We start from the raw sequence: 18903 nt of genomic DNA on the forward strand, positions 1-18903 counted from the left end.
TGTCAGAACGCGGGTCATCTTAAACTGGTCACGCGTGCGCAACTTGCCGAGTTTATTTCACAATTCTACCAGCGTTGCTATTCAATTACATACTTTATTACAAAGAATTTAGAGCTAAGTGTTTCTATCCGAGTGGAAGACACGATGTGTTGAACTTATCCCCGATAACTGCGTTTGCCCCATTCAGACGTTACAACCGCACCAGTGTAGTCGTCAGTATGTAATATTTTGAATTTGATAAAATACACGTGGGTTTGTGCCAGATAATAAGTGTAAATAAAACTGATAAGTGACTTGCTAGTGCGTTAAAAATACAAGATGGAGTTAACCACGGCGAAGGCGATTTCGATGCTAGTCCTGGGTTTGGGCAGCTTCGTGTTTGGGATGATTCCCGCAGGATTTTCAGAGGGAACCAGACAGAAGCATCCTTTGTTGATATCGTGCCTCCTTTGTTTTGGGGGCGGCGTGCTTCTGTCCACTTCTGTGGTTCACATGCTGCCAGAAGCAAGGGAGAAGTTGCCGAATTATTCGGAGCTGCTGCTGTGTGTTGGTTTCTTCATAGTTTACTTGGTGGATGAGCTGGTCCATTTGTTTTATGGGCCAGGGAACGATCCTCATAGGCAGACGTATGGGAGCAATGAGGGGACGAGTTTGCTGCGCGGTGAGAGGAATATGAGAGGGGTGGACGATGCCGAGATGGTGGATAGGTGTTGTGGGGATGCAGCCAACCCCAGGATGTGCCATGTGAGCCACACGGCGCCTTGCAATAAGAGCTCCTCAGGGGTCATAGGGCTGCTGTGTGCTTTGTTCGTACACAGCGTGTTGGAAGGGCTCGCGATTGGTCTACAGGAGGATGCTTCGCAGGTATGAATATCCTTGTTTATATTTATACCTATTGTTTATTGTTATCGTTTTGCAGGCTGCTGTATAATTTCTCTAATTAATTCAATTAATATCAAATTCTGCTCAAAAATAAGGTCAATCTACCTACATACAAAAAGCTGAAAATCATTCAATGAAGGATTGAAATGTTGTGTCATTCATTAGAGCAATATTATTTCATCTTGTCTAACTTCTGTTATCATTGAATTTTATAATTACTATCAAATGTCGAATTACACTACTTTATCGTAGTTTCAGTGTGAAACAAAACTATAATATGATAACACACGAATTTAAATTACATGAGTGGGTTAATCGTGTGCTCATTACCTATCATGCATCATTAATATAATGCAATAATTATTAAGAACATTGAATATTCATGTTACTGTTGTCTTTAGACGGTAGATCGGAGTTAAAATGATATGACAGAACAACCTGTACACTACTTTTAAAGATTTAGCTTGTTCTGAATTCATTGAATTTAATAAATTATTATCTAGTTCGGTAGCGTGGTTAAGTAGATTTTATTGTTTTTTAACGTCACTAATAAAATTGATACGTCGTAAATAAGTACTTACAGGGTGGGTCAACATTTTTTGCAAGTAGCAGCCCTTGATTTTTCAAAAACTGTTCGAGGGAAGGAGCTGTATATTAGGTTATTTCTACGTTTAATTACACAAGCCTGGGCCCAAATGTGGCTCACTATATCGAAACTCAGCTTATTTCGTCCCAGAGCGCATATAAGGTACGGTTTAAGTGGCCTTCAAACACTTCCTTGATCCAGTCAAATGTAGACTAGATGCAAGCTTAATGCCACGGGTCATTGTAGTGCGGCCTTTTACTGACCTTGCTGTTAATCGGTTATTGTTTTGGGTCCGTCCAGCTGCTCATATCGCGATTACTTAGACTAGGCGCAGCAGACCACCGATTTTTAGTTGGCCAATAGTTCTTTGTGCCCGACTTTAAATTGTATGAAGATTCGGCCAAATCAAAGCGGTGTAATGTGCGCACTTCTATACATGCCCATACTGATCAACTGCCCGACTAAACTATCGGCCGACGAAAAATCGATGGTCTGCGCATATGCTTAAACTGATTTTGAACACAGTTTTTCACGAGAAACAACAAAAACCAGTCAATGTCTCTGTAGGTCATGATTAGGTACCTAGGACTGTAAGTCCTTTTAGTTGTAAATTAATAATTACATAACGTGTATTCAGAAATTGTTATTATTATTTATTTGCTAGTTTGTCCTTGACTTCGTACCTACTCGTGAAAAACATTTATCATCTAGATATAAAAATAGATTATTGCCGTGTCCGAGGAAACTTACACTGTGACACTAGAATTTTTTAAGATTTATTATTAATTTTTGCCTAGATTAAAAGATTTAAGCATACATACGGACAGACAGAAAAGAGACTTTGTTTTATAGTATAGCGATTCATTGTTCACATTATAATAGGCTCCAGTCAACATAAGATAGATAGATAGATAGATATTTATTTGCATCACCATAATGTAACATAGGATAAGAGTCTTGCCCAGTCGATTGATAATCGTTTAAAAATAAATAAGATCGATAAAATTGACTTTGGAATCAATAAAATCTTTTTTTTTTCAAACTAGACCATATTACATGAATTTAATATGTAAATTTATTAAGGGATGATATTTACTTTGGATGTTTACCATAGTTTTGGTATGGAGCAGACAATTAATAAATTGAATTTCTTAAACAATTACGCAGGTAATAGTGGAAACTCTTATCAGTGATAAACACAAGGACCGTTTGCTATCATGCAATTAAAATTTGGGTCAATCGTTTATATTCTTTTGTTATTACAGATAATATAGAAATTCCTAAGTCATAATATTAGATAGATACCCAATATAAGTACGACAAGTTATCGTTTTTGTTTGCAATTTAAATATGAATTATGAAATTGAATGTTAAAAAGTTACGGGAAGTTTTTGATAATTCATTTATATGTAGAGGACTGCATTTGCCTGCGGCTTCGCCCGCGTGGAATTTTGTTTGTCACAGAAAAACTTTATCGCGTCCCTGTTCCAAAAACCGGGATAAAAACTATCCTATGTCCTTTCCCGGGACTCAAACTATCTCTATGCCAAATGTCATCAAAATCAGTTAATGTCAAAATGGTTCAGTGGTTTAGGCGTGAAAGAAGAGACATACAGACAGACAGACAGACAGAGTTACTTTCGCATTTATAATATTAGTATAGATGGCACTGCGATCTTTGTAATTATTTAAAAGGAAGAAGGGTGAAACTGTCTTGTTCAGTCTGGGACCGTTCTCCCTATTCCGACTGTGCCTGTTGACTGACTTAGCCAGTTCATATTATTTAGTGACCCATGGCATCGTAAAGGTTCTCTTTAGTCAGTTTCTATAGAGACACAGGGCAAATTAAAGCTGCGACTCTACATTTGTAAAGAAAGCTTTATTTTTAAACGTTATGGCACTTAAAAATAAATTGCAACAAAAGTATAGTAACACTTTTAATGTAAAGTAGGTATACCTTATACATAATAATGTCTCCGTCTATACCTAATTAATTATTAGAAATGTCTATACTAATGGTATAAATGCGGAGGTAACTCTGTCTGTCTGTCTGTCTTGCTTTCACGCCTAAACCACTGAAGCGATTTTGATGAAAGGCATAGAGATAGTTTGAGTCCCGGGAAAGGACATAGGATAGTTTTTATATCGGTTTTTGAAACAGGGATGCGCGCGATAAAGTTTTTCTGTGGAGGATTCCGTCAACTGGGACCGCAATTAACTGGGACCGCGGTCCCAGTCACCGGATGCGTAAAAATTAAATAATTTTCTTCCGGCGACTGGGACCACTCATGGATTTTAATACTGTACCGATTTTGGATTGAATAATATTTTCTTTAAAGTTATCTATGAGTGGTCCCAGTCGTCGGAAGAAAATAATTATTTTTTTATGGATCCGGCGACTGGGACCGCGGTCCTAGTTAATTGCGGTCCCAGTCGCCGGAAGCCTCTTTCTGTGACAGACAAAATTCAACGCGGGCGAAACCGCGGGCAGAAAGCTAGATCAAATAAAATAATTAATAATATTATTGTTGTAAAGCCTCGTCTAAATCAAACGTGTGACGTTTCTATGCCTTAGATACTGAAAACTTGTGTAAATTACCAGTAATAGGTGTTTATCAATAAATATGTGTCCTTATCAATGCATTTTGATTGCATTTATTAGATTATGATCTGGTGTAGTGCAATTTGAACTCTAATACGATAGATTTGAAGCATATTTTAACTAGTTATTTAATAATGCACCGGAAGTGGGTATGAGTAAAGATGAGATTAAATGTGGGTGCGGGTAAATCAAGGTTTTTTACCGGGCATTGTGATAAAAGGGAACAGTTTTTGATAAATACTTGTTTTTCTTACTTTAAGAATGAATTAAATTAATACCGTATTATTTAAAATCTGTTTTTATTTAACAACATACACAGTGGGTAAATATTTACGAGTATGAGAATGTGAGTGATTGAGTCTTATAAATTAAGCATTAGGAAAACGTGCTAACTAGGTACTTATGTATAGCTACCCGAAACATGGCAGTTAGCGGTTGAATTAGGTCTAGTATTATGGGTCGCTGACGTGCCGGGACATTATTGTAAAATCAAGTAGGATTTTCAAATTCAAATTTTTTATTGCTCTATGTTGGTATAAGGTTCTTACCTTACATAATAGACATAACCTGTCATCCGCTATGCAATGCAGGGAAGTCAAACCTTAATTTCAAACTCCTCCACTGTCCTTCTGATCAATTTCGTTGCGGGTCCAATGACAGTTTAACTTTCCCCCGGGATAAACTTGACCTTCCAATGAAGTTCCAACCAATGTTGGAGCTGTAGATCCTGGCTACGTAGGAGTTGCAGTGGTGGGAACGAGAGGTGGGAATAGTCCTGTATAACATGGACCCTGAAAGAGGTCCCTGATTGGATCAATTTTCTTTTATAGTGTTTAAAGTTAAAATCAGAGTGGGGTTACTTCGATGATATTGTGGTTGAGGTTTAGTCGCCAAAAAACGACAATGATTCTGTTATGCCGTGTTCCGATTTGATATGACGATTCGGACACTAGTCCTCAGTCGTTACCATGCATCTAAACATTGAAGAAAAAGTCATATCATGTAATGAGATCAATTTTCATGTTGTTATTAGACGTAGGTATTTCGTCTTTAGTACGTGATTCTAATAATGGAGTGCGCTCGCTCTTTAACACAATTTTTATTCTGGTCAGCTTGTCTTTGAATGACGTGACAGGCTACTTAGAAGTCACTGAATGACATTCAGGATCGGGGATTTTAAAAGGAACTTCGATGAGGAAAAAGATTAATCAAATACGTAGTCATTTGGCCTTGTTTTCAGTAGACAATGGGCATGGGTTCGATTCCCACATGAGGAGCAGAAAGTGAAGTTTGTAATGGTGGAGTTCTACGTTTACTTACTTACTTTGAACTTTAAGGCTGACTTACTTGCACCACCTAACATTAACCGTAACTATCTATATTAGGTATATCCGGTGTTTTTTGTATGGAGTTTCATAGATTTTTGACGTTTGTTATAGTTGAAGTAAGATGGTGCAATCCAGCCTAAGCTTCATAAGCTTTACGCAACATATCTTCGTTTACTGTTTTAACAAAAAGTCCTTTTATGCTAGGCCCGTTCGTGGTATGAGAGTTTCTCTCGTGACGAATAGACAAAGCCAGATTTCTATATAGAAGTGTTCGTTTTCCTTCCAGGTCTTGCTTCTCCTCGGGGCAGTAGCGTCGCACAAGTTCGTAGTCGCTTTCTGCCTCGGTGCAGAGCTAAGCGCAAGCGCACCGGGCCGGTTGTGCGCGCATATAGTCTGCGTTCTGCTGTTCAGCGGCGGCTCCGTGGCTGGCATCGGGCTGGGAGCTGGGCTGGACACTGTGCAGGCTGTGAAGGACTCTATGGCGATCCCTATCATGCAGGTAAAGTGAAATAACTTTTTATATTTTTGGGTACCGGCTTAGCCTAGGATGCGCACCACGATTTCGTCTTTTATCGATTATAATAAGCCCATACGTTAAGCTTTTGCTTCTCGATAATAGATGGCGTTACAAACAAAACTTTTGCTACTCAGCGACAGATGGCGTTACAAAAAACTTTTGCTACTCGTCAACAGATGGCGTTAAGCTTTGTTGTCTAAAGATTATAATATCAGTTCGCGTATCCTAGGCTAGCTGGACACTGCACTGTAAGGACTGGCAATTCCTATTCTGCTCATTATGTACCTACCTACCTAGATAGTTTGTGAAATTAGTATCTTTTGGGGCTGACTTGGACTTGACTTGACTTGACTGAAGACTGATGAGGACTCCCTGGCGATCCCTTTTATGCAGCTTAATATAAAATATTTTCTTTAAGAATCTTATGAACCGATCTATGTAGTAATTTTGGAGAAAAACTATAACTTTAACTAATCTTTTCAGGCGCTAGCAGCCGGAACTCTCCTGTACGTGACAGTGAGCGAAGTGTTGCCACGCGAGCGAGCTAGTTGGCACGAACGCAAGCGCAGCGCGGGCGCCGCTCAGTTCGTCTCGGTCGCCGTCGGCTTTGCTGTTATGTACTTGACCACTATGTATTTAGGTGAGTCTTCTTAGCTCCCTTTTTTGTCTTTAGGAGACTTAACAAAGTGTTGCCGCGTGAGCGAGCTAGCTGGCATAAGCAAAAGCAGAAACAGCTAGCTCGCCTCGCTCTTTGGCAGCTTATCCAGCATAATTAAAGGTTCGGCCAAACCAACGCGATCACACGCGATCAGCCGGCGTGCAGCGATGGCGAGCAATGCATTTAAGTCTGGTCGCCATCGCTGCACGCCGGCTGATCGCGTGTGATCGCGTTGGTTTGGCCGAACCTTTAAATGCATTGATCGCCATCGCTGCACGCCGGCTGATCGCGTGTGATCGCGTTAGTTTGGTCGACCCTTAAGGGCTTAAGGTGTCCAATTGAGCTATAACAGACGCCTTTGCTGACTCCAAGTCTGACACCAGCGTTTTTGACTATTTAACAGTCTACTGAATGATAATATGAATCGCCAAATAAAATAACTTTTTATGTTTTCAGATCACGATGCTGTGTAATGCTGGCGATACCACTGTTGTGAGATTTGTATGACTGTCAAAATGGAATAGTTAGTACCTAATTATTAAGTTGATTCCTATGTTGATAAACATAATTATAATTGTGTGTATTTTATAAACTAGCAATAAGTACATACCTATCTTACTTAAGACTGATATTATTCTTAATGACAATAAAACAATTTTGCTATTTCCGCATTTTACTTTATTAAGACTGCTTCTGTCAACAATAAATGTACAGTTTGTGATGATATAGGACTGATATTCATGCAACAATTTTTTACATTGGAAAATTGTTTTTTCTAAGTACAATAGAAATGTGGAAGCTAATTTACTAAACTAGATCATTGTAGAAGGATTAAATATCAGTAAACAATTTATTGAGAAGGGATTTACCTGCATTTAACTTTATTATTAAATTATTAAAATTAATAAATGAACATGGCACTGTTTGAATCTGAACCTAACAACGACACATAGATTCACTGCTAGATGGCGTTAAAAACTTTTGCTACTCGTCAATAGATGGCGTTAAAAACTTTTACTACGTGTCAATAGATGGCGTTATAAAAACATTTTTGCTACTCATCAATAGATGGCGTTACAATAACATGTATGCTACTTGTCAACAGATGGCGTTACAACAAAAACCCTTTAGCTATTCGTCAACAAATGGCGTTATATGAACTTTAGCTACTCGTCAACAGATGGCGCAAATGTTTAGTCCTATTAATATCATATAAAAATATTTTCGTTTTGTTATTTATTACACATCTAAATGCACAAAATAATCTCAGTCCACAATACTATTGCGATATTTATATACATCAATACATTTTATGGAAGCGATTTCTACCTACATACAACTAATATTCATACTGAATATCGGAATACCTCGTATTAAACAGTATAAATAAATATGTATTAATTCTTAAAATAATTAAATTTTAAATACAATAAAAGTATTACAAAATAAAAAATAATACAGATCTTTGACTCGATGCACTTATGCCTACGAAGTAAGTACTGTTAAAATAATAACAAAAAATTATAATTCGTAAACTTTGAATAAATATACTTAATTTTATTGTGACGAAGAGAGCGTGTGTCAATGAAAATAATTTATTCTGACTTCACAATTTTTTGTCAAATATTTCATAAAATTATAGAGTTCATTCTATTTTTTTTAATACAACAATTATTATCATAGAGCGGCAAGTATGATAACCACAAAATTTTAAGATTATTTTAACAGCAAGTGAAGTGGTAAGTTCTCTCATACAAAATCTTACACACAGCACTGTCTGTAACTAGCTTAACACAAACATCGTGGTGAAGTGAGAAACGCTGTGAAGTCGATGGTAGCTTTGCGCCTCGATCACTTTGGGTAACTATTTATAAATACGTATTTTAGGCTTGTTTTAATAAGCATTCTGTATGTTGCTGGACTGTGTTACGAAAGTTGTAGTATGAAAACAAGATCTAATAAACATTTGTAGTGATAATGGAGCTGGCACTAGAAACAAATGGATAAACTGCAGTTTACTACAGTGTACCTATTGCAGTTACTGCAATACAATGTTTGTAACAATATTTCTTGACTTGGTAATAGGTATGTTTTAATTGTGATGAATTATGAATTAGATCAAGTTTATCCTAATAAACTGAGCTTATACAGATGCTAGTAACAGTTTACAATTTTATACAATTACAATCTGGATACACTTAAATAAATATTAAATAATTAACCATACTTTACGTATTTAAAATACTTGAATTCACATTAATAATACCAAGGCACTAAGTTTCACGAGGCACTGTAAAGTATCGGAGTTCCGTAAGAGTACGACTACGCAAGACTAAACAAGAAGCGTAATTAAATAGACAATTTTTGAAAATAAATACAGTAAAATACATCAACCGATAGTACCTACAAGTCCACGCTTGACATCGGTAACATGCGTAGCGACCTGATCGATCTAGCATCTGATAATGTTGCACATAGTATAGAAGTTAACAGCGTAGTAACTAAAGAAAAAGATGTTGCTATGTATAAAAAACCAGACGCTGGAACTATCGGTCTGGTAATACTAAATCGGGAAGACTCCACGTAAATTTGTTCAATGTCCCACTGGATTTCACTAGCACTAGAGCCTGTGGTCAGGTCTCTTCCTCTTCTTCTAGCTTCCTATTTTTCCTCCTTTGCCGATGCCGCTCCCTCTTCTTGTGGGCTCGGTTCCTCTTCGAGGTAATTTGGCACTCGCACCCTGCGCGCACTTTCACGTAGTCCATCGACCACCCGCCGGAGCCTGGCACTGATATGTGTCCTTTAGTCTTTTGGTGGGGCATTTCGGTGGCAGCCGTGTACCGCACTAACGCGTACGAGTAAGAGTATATTTGAACGCACCTCGACTGGTTGTACAGCCGAGCGTCGACGAAGCGACAGGGCTTGTCGACGACTTCGGGAGCGCAAGAGAGCTCGTAGAGCCTCTGCTTGTTCTCGCCGTCCTCGTAGAGTTCTACGTAGAGGCCGCTGAAGGTCCTGCCGCCCTTCTTGGCGACCATCTCGCCGATGGAGGGGCAGCACTCCACGACGTCCTTCTTGGCGCCCTCAGTCCTGAGGACGCTCTGCATCTCGCGCCAGTGCGAGCGTTTCCACGCCGCCGTCGCGTCCAGCTCCTCGTCCGTCCTGGAAAGTACCAAGGTTACCTTTTAGTAACTGTTTTCATTACTATGATTTGTGTCCAAACTAACTCTAGTCAGTGTCAGCTGCAATCTCAATTCAGTTACAGTTTTACATGGCTATTGGCGTTCAGGTTTACATTTTATGTTACTTGGTGTTGTAAAAGCTGCTGCGCCGTGAGTCGCCAGTTTGCTTGTGACCACGGCTGCAGCGTAGCAGCCGAAACATCAAGCCGTGAGTACATAATGTAGGTAACTCATTCAAAAAAGTCGCGTTGTACTGGTCTTTCTATTTTAGTTGTAGAAACTGGGTTAGAAATAGATTTTCTTTGGAATAGTAGAGAACAAATTAATGACAATATGTGACTTGGTACTCACATCACGCGGTGATGGTAGGGCTGCGGCGAGCGGCGCACGCGGCTTACGTTCCCGACCAGTTCGCCCGCGCCCGCCACTGCACCACACAGCACCTGGAATCAGGAGAAACTACCATAAAACACAAATCAAATTAAAAAAAATATTCAGTACATACGCCCTTTCCAGGGCACTTACACATACACACTGTATACTAATATACCCAGGCCCCTCTTTTCTACTGGGCACTTTGGGCACGTGCCCAAGGCCCCGCCTACATCCGTCAGTCACTATTCAGATAGGAAGAACGATTCTTCAAGTAGTTGCGATATCATCACATTAAGACGTGGTCAGTAAGGTGCTTATTAGATTCGTATAAAGTCGCTAAAACTTCTAAAACTGACAATTATAATGTATCTGGTCTAAGTTAACTTGCAAGATTAGCGGGACAGGTGTAAAATAAAGCTTGTAATAACTAAGTTCATGTATTACTAAGAAAGGGGACAAAGAAGCGAGTTTATTTTTATCAAGACATCAAGCAAGTGCAACGATTGTCGAGGCCCTATTTTACAGCGGCCGTAAAAAAATAAGCTATAGTGTGGCCACCGCAATTTTCTTTTATGACCACACAGAGGCTCTCTAGATTAAACGTGCACCTTTGCGTAAATGTACTTCAGTAATATAAAGTTATAAGCTAAAAAACTTTCATTCTATTTCATGTTCTAATAATATTCAGAACAGACCTTATTTTACATAACTAGGTTAGAAAGAACTGGGTAGTTCATAATACATAATTTATTACGATTTACGAGTAAGAATTGCAAAACACCAGTCAAGTTAAAAAACGTACCAATCAAGCTATGTGACTGAGATATCTTAGGGTTGAATAGTTAATAAATTACTAAATAAGTCATTGCCGTCAAACTGATTCAAGAGCTTTAACTAAGTACACAAAATAACACTCACCATTATTTTAAAAATGAAAAATATCTTCTACAATCCGAAAAGATATTGATAGATTTATAATATTTACAGTTTATTTAAATTGGGGACTAAACACAAGAATGTTCACTATCAAAGCTTTGTAACTACTAAATAAAAACAACAACTAGCGGGTAGTTATGTAAATGTATTGCCAACTGTGTAAAAAAAGGTTATTAAAAAATATTTGGCTACTCGTCAAAAGATGGCGCCTCTCCGCCAAAACATCAGGCGGCTACAACTCAATCCCACAGATTAACTTACCACTGTTTAATCAACAATCCAACAGTCCAATAATTTGTTTTCATACGGATGATGCTTACAAAACTGGGCGGCCAAACAAAACTATGTTTCGCCGCCAATAGAACATCCAACGTATTGTAAAGTATAAAGGTTGAATTTAGGTTGTGTTTTAATTTCAAATCAAAAGACTTGAGTTGTTTTGATCAGACAAAACATGGGGTTTGAGTTACGCGCGTCAAAACAGTCTACGTTACGATTGAAACTCGATAGTGGAGAAGCATAATACAAATGTAAGTGATAAAAGTTAATAGGCGACATTTTATAGAAAAAGAAAGTTTGATCTATATCGTAATCCTATCATCTAATTTCAAGCACAGCACACATTAGGACTATTTGTTTATGTTTTATTTTGAGTTACCTGCATTCTAACTATCCGAAGATTACACGTAATTGTAAACTGAATTTAAGATTATGCAGTTTAAATCATACTAAGGTATAGGTAAGGTAAGACACGTATAGCCGGATAGGTAGGCATTATGAGAGCTAAAAACTTGAAAATTTATAAAATAATTGCAGAAAGAAAACATTAAAAATAAAGAGTTTAACCCATGGTATTATCTTCGAGTTCGTATCAAGTTTTGTTATGGCATCGCCGCGACCTATATCTTTCAATCACCTCACTTGCGCGCGCGCACCTAAACACCACAAACAATGGCGACGCGATTTATATGAAAACCGTAACAGCACAGTCTTTTGGTGAATCAGGGGGAAAGCTCAGGATTAGAAATTGTCTTTGAGAATGGGTTGGGTAATGCTACAAATCACGCCATTTTGACTTCTTCCTCCGTGCTATGAGCATTATAAACTAATCTGTGCCACAATAAGTAAACACCTAGGCTATAATATTTCCCTCTACTACTGCTTATCTAACTACCAACTTGAGCAGCGATAGCACTTTAGACTACCTTCAGATTTTTGTCGCAAAATCATTCTTACAAACTACCTACATAAGATGCCACGTGCCATTGTGCTAGGTTGATGTGCCATTATCTGATCTACCGAGTTTAAATGCCATCACGTGTTGATCATAAAACGCTTATAGGTCAATGTAAAACTAGATTTTTTTAAATCACTGAATAATTTGGTGTGTAATAAAATACCTACTTATGCAGAATAATTGACTCGAATTTATAGCAAAGCTACGTTTGGAACTTACACCCGTATTCACAAATAAGCAACGTTTTGCTTAAATGAAGCAGCAAAACTTTGAATAGAGCTCTGTGATCGGTTCGTGTGTCACCCTGTGCGTCCACGCGCACTGTGAGACCTCATAGTAATGTTTGTGAATACAGGCGTTAGTTCACAGACAACTTTAGCTTGTTAGCTATCGTTTCGATTAAGTCTAGATAAACAGGTTAAAAGGATCGGTTTCAACAAGTCCGTTTATCACGAACATGACTGTTGCAGATAGATCCACATTTCAACTTCAAGCTCGTCTCGGTTCCTGACAATTTTACTCAGCAATTGATAAACTACAGTAAACCTAGAAGGAAATGATTTTAAAGCTTAGTATAAAGACCAGTTTAATGACATAAGTTCTTTAACAGACGTAGAGCATAATTCGGAATGATGCACTTATCACGTCGTAATAAATAGAGAAGTTGAACATTTACAATACTACAATAATAGAATACATTTCAACCATACAAAAGGTGCAAAGTGAAATAAAAAGTTTGCCACACAAACACCTGCGACCACACGTCGTTGCTAATAAAATGCAAAAGAATAACAGAAATCGTAAACTCATTATTAAAATCTAGATTACCCAATTCAAGGCTAAAATTAATTCAGTTCTATATGTTTAATTATGATTTTATTATATTAAATAAAGATATCAGTAGTCATTATAGCATCAATAACGATAAACAGAATCCTTTTGCATCATTTAATTTGAAATTCAATCCACAGACCGCATTTGCGCGAAGCACTGGCATTATAAAAATATGGCGCCAGCACGGACCCTTTGTGAACACCAATGAAGAGATTAAAATATCATAAAAAGTGTACACACGACTTTAATCAACCCATTTGTATTGCAAAAAGCATGAACTGCAGAATGAAGTTGTTAAAATATTATTGCTTCGGATAGTTGAAATTGCAAAGCCATTGCATGTGAGTTTTTGCTGTCTTATGGGTAGAACAGCGTACTTAACGTTATGAATGTCATATCAAAAGAGGGAATGGTGACGATATTTCTTTAAACAGAGTTCAGCGTTTTCAAAATCAAGAAAAGATTGTACAAGAATTTTCCTTGTGATTTAAGATAAAACTATTTTTAACTTTAACAGTGTTAATGATCTTGATCTTTTAAACAAAATCTCTTATTATTGTAAGATGTACTCGCAACAATTTTATAGTGCTCAACATTTCATGGAGACTTACTAATCCTTCTTTATTGGACATAGTTTAGCAACATTATAAATTTAGAGTTCACTTTAACGAGCACTGGACATGAAAATAGATATCGTGATGCATAACCAGTAGTGGTAATACTACTGGATTAGCCTCGATACCAGTTATACGAGCACTAAAAGTATTTATCAAAACATTTTTTTACAACCGGGGCGCAGACTGTTGACTTAAAAGAAAAAAATGCTCTGGAAAAAATTGGGATTCCGCGAGAAAGTGATTTGTGGAATGTTCAATTTATCTTGTGGAATTTACAAAATATTTTGATCGATTGTATTGAAGATTAGTTGTAGAATAACGAGGCTCACAATGAGGTTGGCATTGACCCAACGTCGTAAAGACTTTACGAGATTTTGAAAGTAATCTCTTCAGTTTAACTGGGACTTAAAAGACTAGTAGAATTTATAATGATGGGAATGTGTACTAGACAAGCACTAGTTGAGGATATTAATGCAGCATTACGCATTCCAAATAAAAAATATGCTAAAATTGAACTAGCACAAAGAGTCGATAGAATCAATTAATTAGTCTAAAATCGGTAAAGCTGCCACGGATAAAATTAAAAGTTTACTGCCGTCTATAAAGAAGTTAATAAGGCCATTTGTAAACGAGATAACAAAAACATCGGCACTTTATTAAAAGAGCATAACTATCGAGCATCAAACGCCAATAAAATCAATACACCTTTGAATCATAAATTTAAGAGCGGACCAGTTATAGATGAATATTTTTATAGATCATGATTTAGTGATGAATGAGGATTCTCGGAAGACATTAGATATCGATATTAACATACCACGTGTTCGAACACAGAGTTGACAAAGACGATGTGAATCCAAATAATGTTTTTGAAACCTTTAGGTTTGTTATTGAAGATTCAAAATTGTGTGATCTTGATGATATTGACGGTAAAGGTGAGCTTGCTGGTCCGTAATTAGCGGAAAGCGGTATTTCGTTAATTTATTGATATAGCAATCAACTAACGATCAGTATACCGACGCTAGATGTCGTAAAAATGGAGATTGCCTCCGAGCGCATGTGAATTGTGGATTATGAGACGAATGTGGGACCGGCTGTAAAGTAAAGGTTTATTATGAATGGAATTAACGTGGATTTTAACGCAGAAACGTCATAAGATACAGATAGTGATATGGCAGCTTTGTGTGAACAGTTATCGAGTAGCGGATATATTTTGAAAGTGAGTGGCTGGTGAACTAGAAGATATGTTATATCTTAACGATTATAGTAAGTATACCGCTTTGGATAGATATGACCTCTGGCGTCTGTGAGCGAGCATAATATCCCGACTTCAAATACAGGTTGAGTCAGCTTTGGTCAAATAGATGTCATAACTTTTCTGGTAGTGAAATGATTATTGTTTTGTTTTATTTATCTACTTATTTAAAAAAAGCGTTGCTAAAATTAATTGCATGCAAGGTATATGGCCAGGACAAGACAGAATTTACTTAAGACATAATCGAAACTGACAAATGTAGAGAATATTTTGCTGAATAAGTTATTTTGCATCTAATTTTACAAATTAATTTTCACATATTCCGCTTTTAGATCCAATAAAACCCAAAGGTTTATTGCTGTTCCTCAAATTTGATGTCTTGTTTTCATCAGATTTAAATATGGACTCACAATATTAGAATCCAAAATTAATATTAATGGCCAGCTACTCAATATTTATACAGCAATTAAAGCTCAAGCTTGTCATGTGTCTATTGAATACAGTTAATTATATTTCGAAATGTAAGGTACAGACTACCGGAAATTATCAAGCAATACATATAAAGTAATTTAAGCAACTCAGAAAAATCAGTTAGAAGTTAAGTAATAAATATTTCTTCAATCCGAAAAACTTTTTTGAATTCTATCGAATCAAAAATGAAAACTATCGTCAAAATGATACTTTCTAGAAACTATAAAGAAGAGTTTTGAAAATTGTTGAGAGATTTTAGGCTAGAACCTCCTGATTAAGAAATATGAAGGCGTCAATGACTTTTTCAGTTGCAACATTTGAACTTTAACCGTAACTATAACCGGTGTTTGTGTAATTTTGCAGGCTTTTGACGTCTGTTATAGTTAAAGTAAGATGTTGTAACCCAGGGTTAATTTTGCCATTGCTGCAATTATTTTGTACATAATTATGATTTTAAGTTGGTGAAAACAAAAAATAAATAAATAAAAATAAATTTTAAGCTCTAAACAAAATGCTTATTATGAAAATTAGACATCATTACGAAAATCATAAATACTATAAATCATAGTTATGTACAAAATAAATGTGTCCAAAACTTTAATGAGCTTTTAATGGAGTTGTCAAAGGCTGACAAATTGCCGGACCACAATGGTTTTAACAAATTAGGAACATGGAAATCATAATTCTTGTCATAAATTTTAATAAACCTGTACATTTGATGAACGATGGAAGTTTATAGTAGCGTAGGAAGCTTTGTGAGTTATAAGTCTCGAAAATATCAATGAAATGGAAGGACTATTAATACTGAATGTTTCTGAATTTAAGCACTTTTGGATCATAATTTACTCAGAAAACAATTGTTTGTAAAGCAATTACTTTCATCATCATCATCATTTCAGCCACAGGACGTCGACTGCTGAACATAGGCTTCCCCCAATGACTTCCACATTGGCCGGTTGGTAGCGGCCTGCATCCAGCGCCTTCCTGCTACCTTTATAATATCGTCGGCTCACCTTGTGGTTTTAAAGCGTGCTATGGAAAGGACTATGCTCGGTGTTTCTTTGCGAGATCGAATCAAAGCAGTTACTTTAAAATAGATTATTCTAGAAACAACTAAAGACAGAAATTATAGTAACACATACGATACTTAATAGGCTTTAGTTTATTGGATTTGGTAGACGTAGCTAATTTGTTTTTAATTTGTTTGTCTTCTGTTGGATTAACGTTCGATAAGTCAAATGAAGTGTAGATATGTGTAATGATTCAGAAATAAACAACGAATTATTATTAACAATAATTGTCATGTAAGGAAAAATCATCACATGATTGAGGACTTAGTAGGAAAGTAGGATTTGTTGAATTTAAATTTATTGCTATTTTAATCTAGGCTTGAGTTTAAATCCAGACTAATTAGAAGCTTGCACATGGCCTGCACATCATCTTGACTTTGTATATCATATTCAGAGGCAGGATAACGTAAAGTTCTTAAAAAAATACATCGCTGTACGAGTACTGTGACCAAATTGACGCGTATCAAAGGGCCGTAAATCATTGATTGTTTGACAGGTCTTTTTAACGGCGATATATCGGCAGGCCCTTTTAGCGTATCTGTGGGGGCGCTGCGAGCTGCGCACGCTTCGCACTCCATTATACAATCAGGTCACCATAAACTTCAGATCGTAAGGAAATATAGGGCATTTTCCAATATACGTTAGAGACTTTGGTCGTCAAAGTTTTGGAATGAAAAGGATGAACATGTAGAATTTTGGAACCAGGCAAAAAAGATCTAATTGTAGTAAGATTAATTTAAAGATCTAACAATAAACTAATTCGGTAGTAAGCTGTGTAGTTCGGTAGTAGTATGTTTATGTGTATATATTTACGTTATTATAAAACGGAAGTCAGAAACATTGTAGGCTTAAGTAATTTCATCCAAACAAATCACAATAAGTTACTTTGTCCCAGGAAATCATAAAATCCTGGTTACTCTACATTATAAAACTTATTTAGGTTTTATCTTTTGTAGAGTCGAGTCCTAAGAGTTGAGACGTGTATTTTTCAATAAGAATTATCATTTGCTAATGGTAATTTTAATTGAAAACCACTCTTGATAATAATATTTCAAGAGCATTATAAGAACTAAATGCATGCAGCGATTTGTAAATCTTATTTCATAAACTTAGGGGTTGATATTATAGAGAAACATTATTCGTCTTATACTATGTGATCCTAGCGGGATTTGAACCTGTAGCTGCAGATGACGTGAGCCTCGCTGTTGTTCAATAATTAGTTAAATGATATCATTGTAGATACAATACTATTGTTTGTATGTTTGCTACTCCAACAATCAATATGACGACCCTCCGAGGCGAAAACTCGTTGTATAAAATATAACATAATGTATGAGAATCGTGATCACACAATCAGGCTTGAACAGGAGTAAATGAAGCTATAATACCCTATTTTATTAGTACAGTACCATATAAGGTAATTCAGAGACCTACATACCACAATCTTCTTCATAAAAATCTTAGGAGACTTATTTTTGGTTTATGGACAGAATTATTTGAAGCAGGTGAAAAAGGGGAATGAATCATTTGAAAGATTATTTTTTTTATGCATGACAAGGCAGGTATTTGACTGCAATAGCACCTGGTGTTAAGTGAGATGCAGTCTAGGATGCTTTCGCAGTCTTTGTTACTGGGCGAGCGTTTTTAATGAGGGATACGACGCGTGCGAATGAGAATTTTTGTGACACGCCAAAAACTCTGGCAAAACCACAGGTAAAAGCTATTGAAAAGTAACTATGTGTGTTGTGTAGAGCTTTAAAGAATTAGATAGATTAATAATAATTTATTTGCATACGCAAAAAAATAATCAAAAGATAGAGTTTTCAGGATATGTTTTGACATTCGTCAATAATGTAATCTATCGAATTTTTAATTGCATTTCAACTTATTTCTTACACTGATATTGATATCCTTATTGCAATGTCATATAAAAGTCTTATTTCCGTCCTTTAATTAAAGAGTGGTCACAGCAGGCTTAGCCTGATGCGTACGCGCACCGTGCATAATCGGCTCGCGCTGTTTGACGTTCGATTCCCCACACTAGTCGGATTGCAGCTTAATCCCCTGATTGTGGACTTCGCGAACGACAGGGGCTATTTCTGTAACAATAATCGTATACGGACCGTGAAAGTTTTAAGTTTGGTCCTTCGACGTCAAAACACGGTTGTAGTGTTTTATTTTTAGTGTTAAAAAAAGGTCAGTACAAATACTAGAATGTTTTATTTATTTTTTGTTTTCTTTTTTTCACACTGTTAGGTACGAAAAGTTTGGTCCTTCGAAGTCAAAACAAGGTTGTAGGTTTTTATTTTTACTGTGAAAAAAGGTAAGTACAAATACTTACTAGAACGTTTTA

At 36.6% G+C, this 18903-nt stretch overlaps 2 protein-coding genes across 3 annotated transcripts in view; one reads left to right on the plus strand and one right to left on the minus strand.

Annotated features, from left to right (window-relative positions):
• The first annotated feature begins 163 nt into the window (after positions 1-163).
• On the plus strand, positions 164-7236 carry LOC135079433 (zinc transporter ZIP3). Its single transcript, XM_063974091.1, has 4 exons — positions 164-864; positions 5685-5897; positions 6399-6555; positions 7030-7236. Exons 1-4 carry the CDS (start codon positions 319-321, stop codon positions 7044-7046), a joined length of 933 nt encoding a protein of 310 aa, XP_063830161.1. The 5' UTR covers positions 164-318; the 3' UTR covers positions 7047-7236.
• LOC135079434 (uncharacterized) overlaps positions 7229-18903 on the minus strand; it is a 23160-nt gene continuing 11485 nt past the window's right edge. For both annotated transcript variants that reach the window (XM_063974093.1, XM_063974092.1), the window contains exons 2-3: positions 10107-10198; positions 7229-9735 (exon numbers count right to left, since the gene is read on the minus strand). In XM_063974093.1, coding sequence (XP_063830163.1) covers positions 9207-9735; positions 10107-10198 — 621 coding nt within the window. In that variant the 3' untranslated portion in view covers positions 7229-9206. The remainder of the gene's footprint in view (positions 9736-10106; positions 10199-18903) is intronic.

This window comes from Ostrinia nubilalis, chromosome 16, assembly GCF_963855985.1.
Source record: "Ostrinia nubilalis chromosome 16, ilOstNubi1.1, whole genome shotgun sequence".
Lineage (NCBI taxonomy): Eukaryota > Metazoa > Arthropoda > Insecta > Lepidoptera > Crambidae > Ostrinia > Ostrinia nubilalis.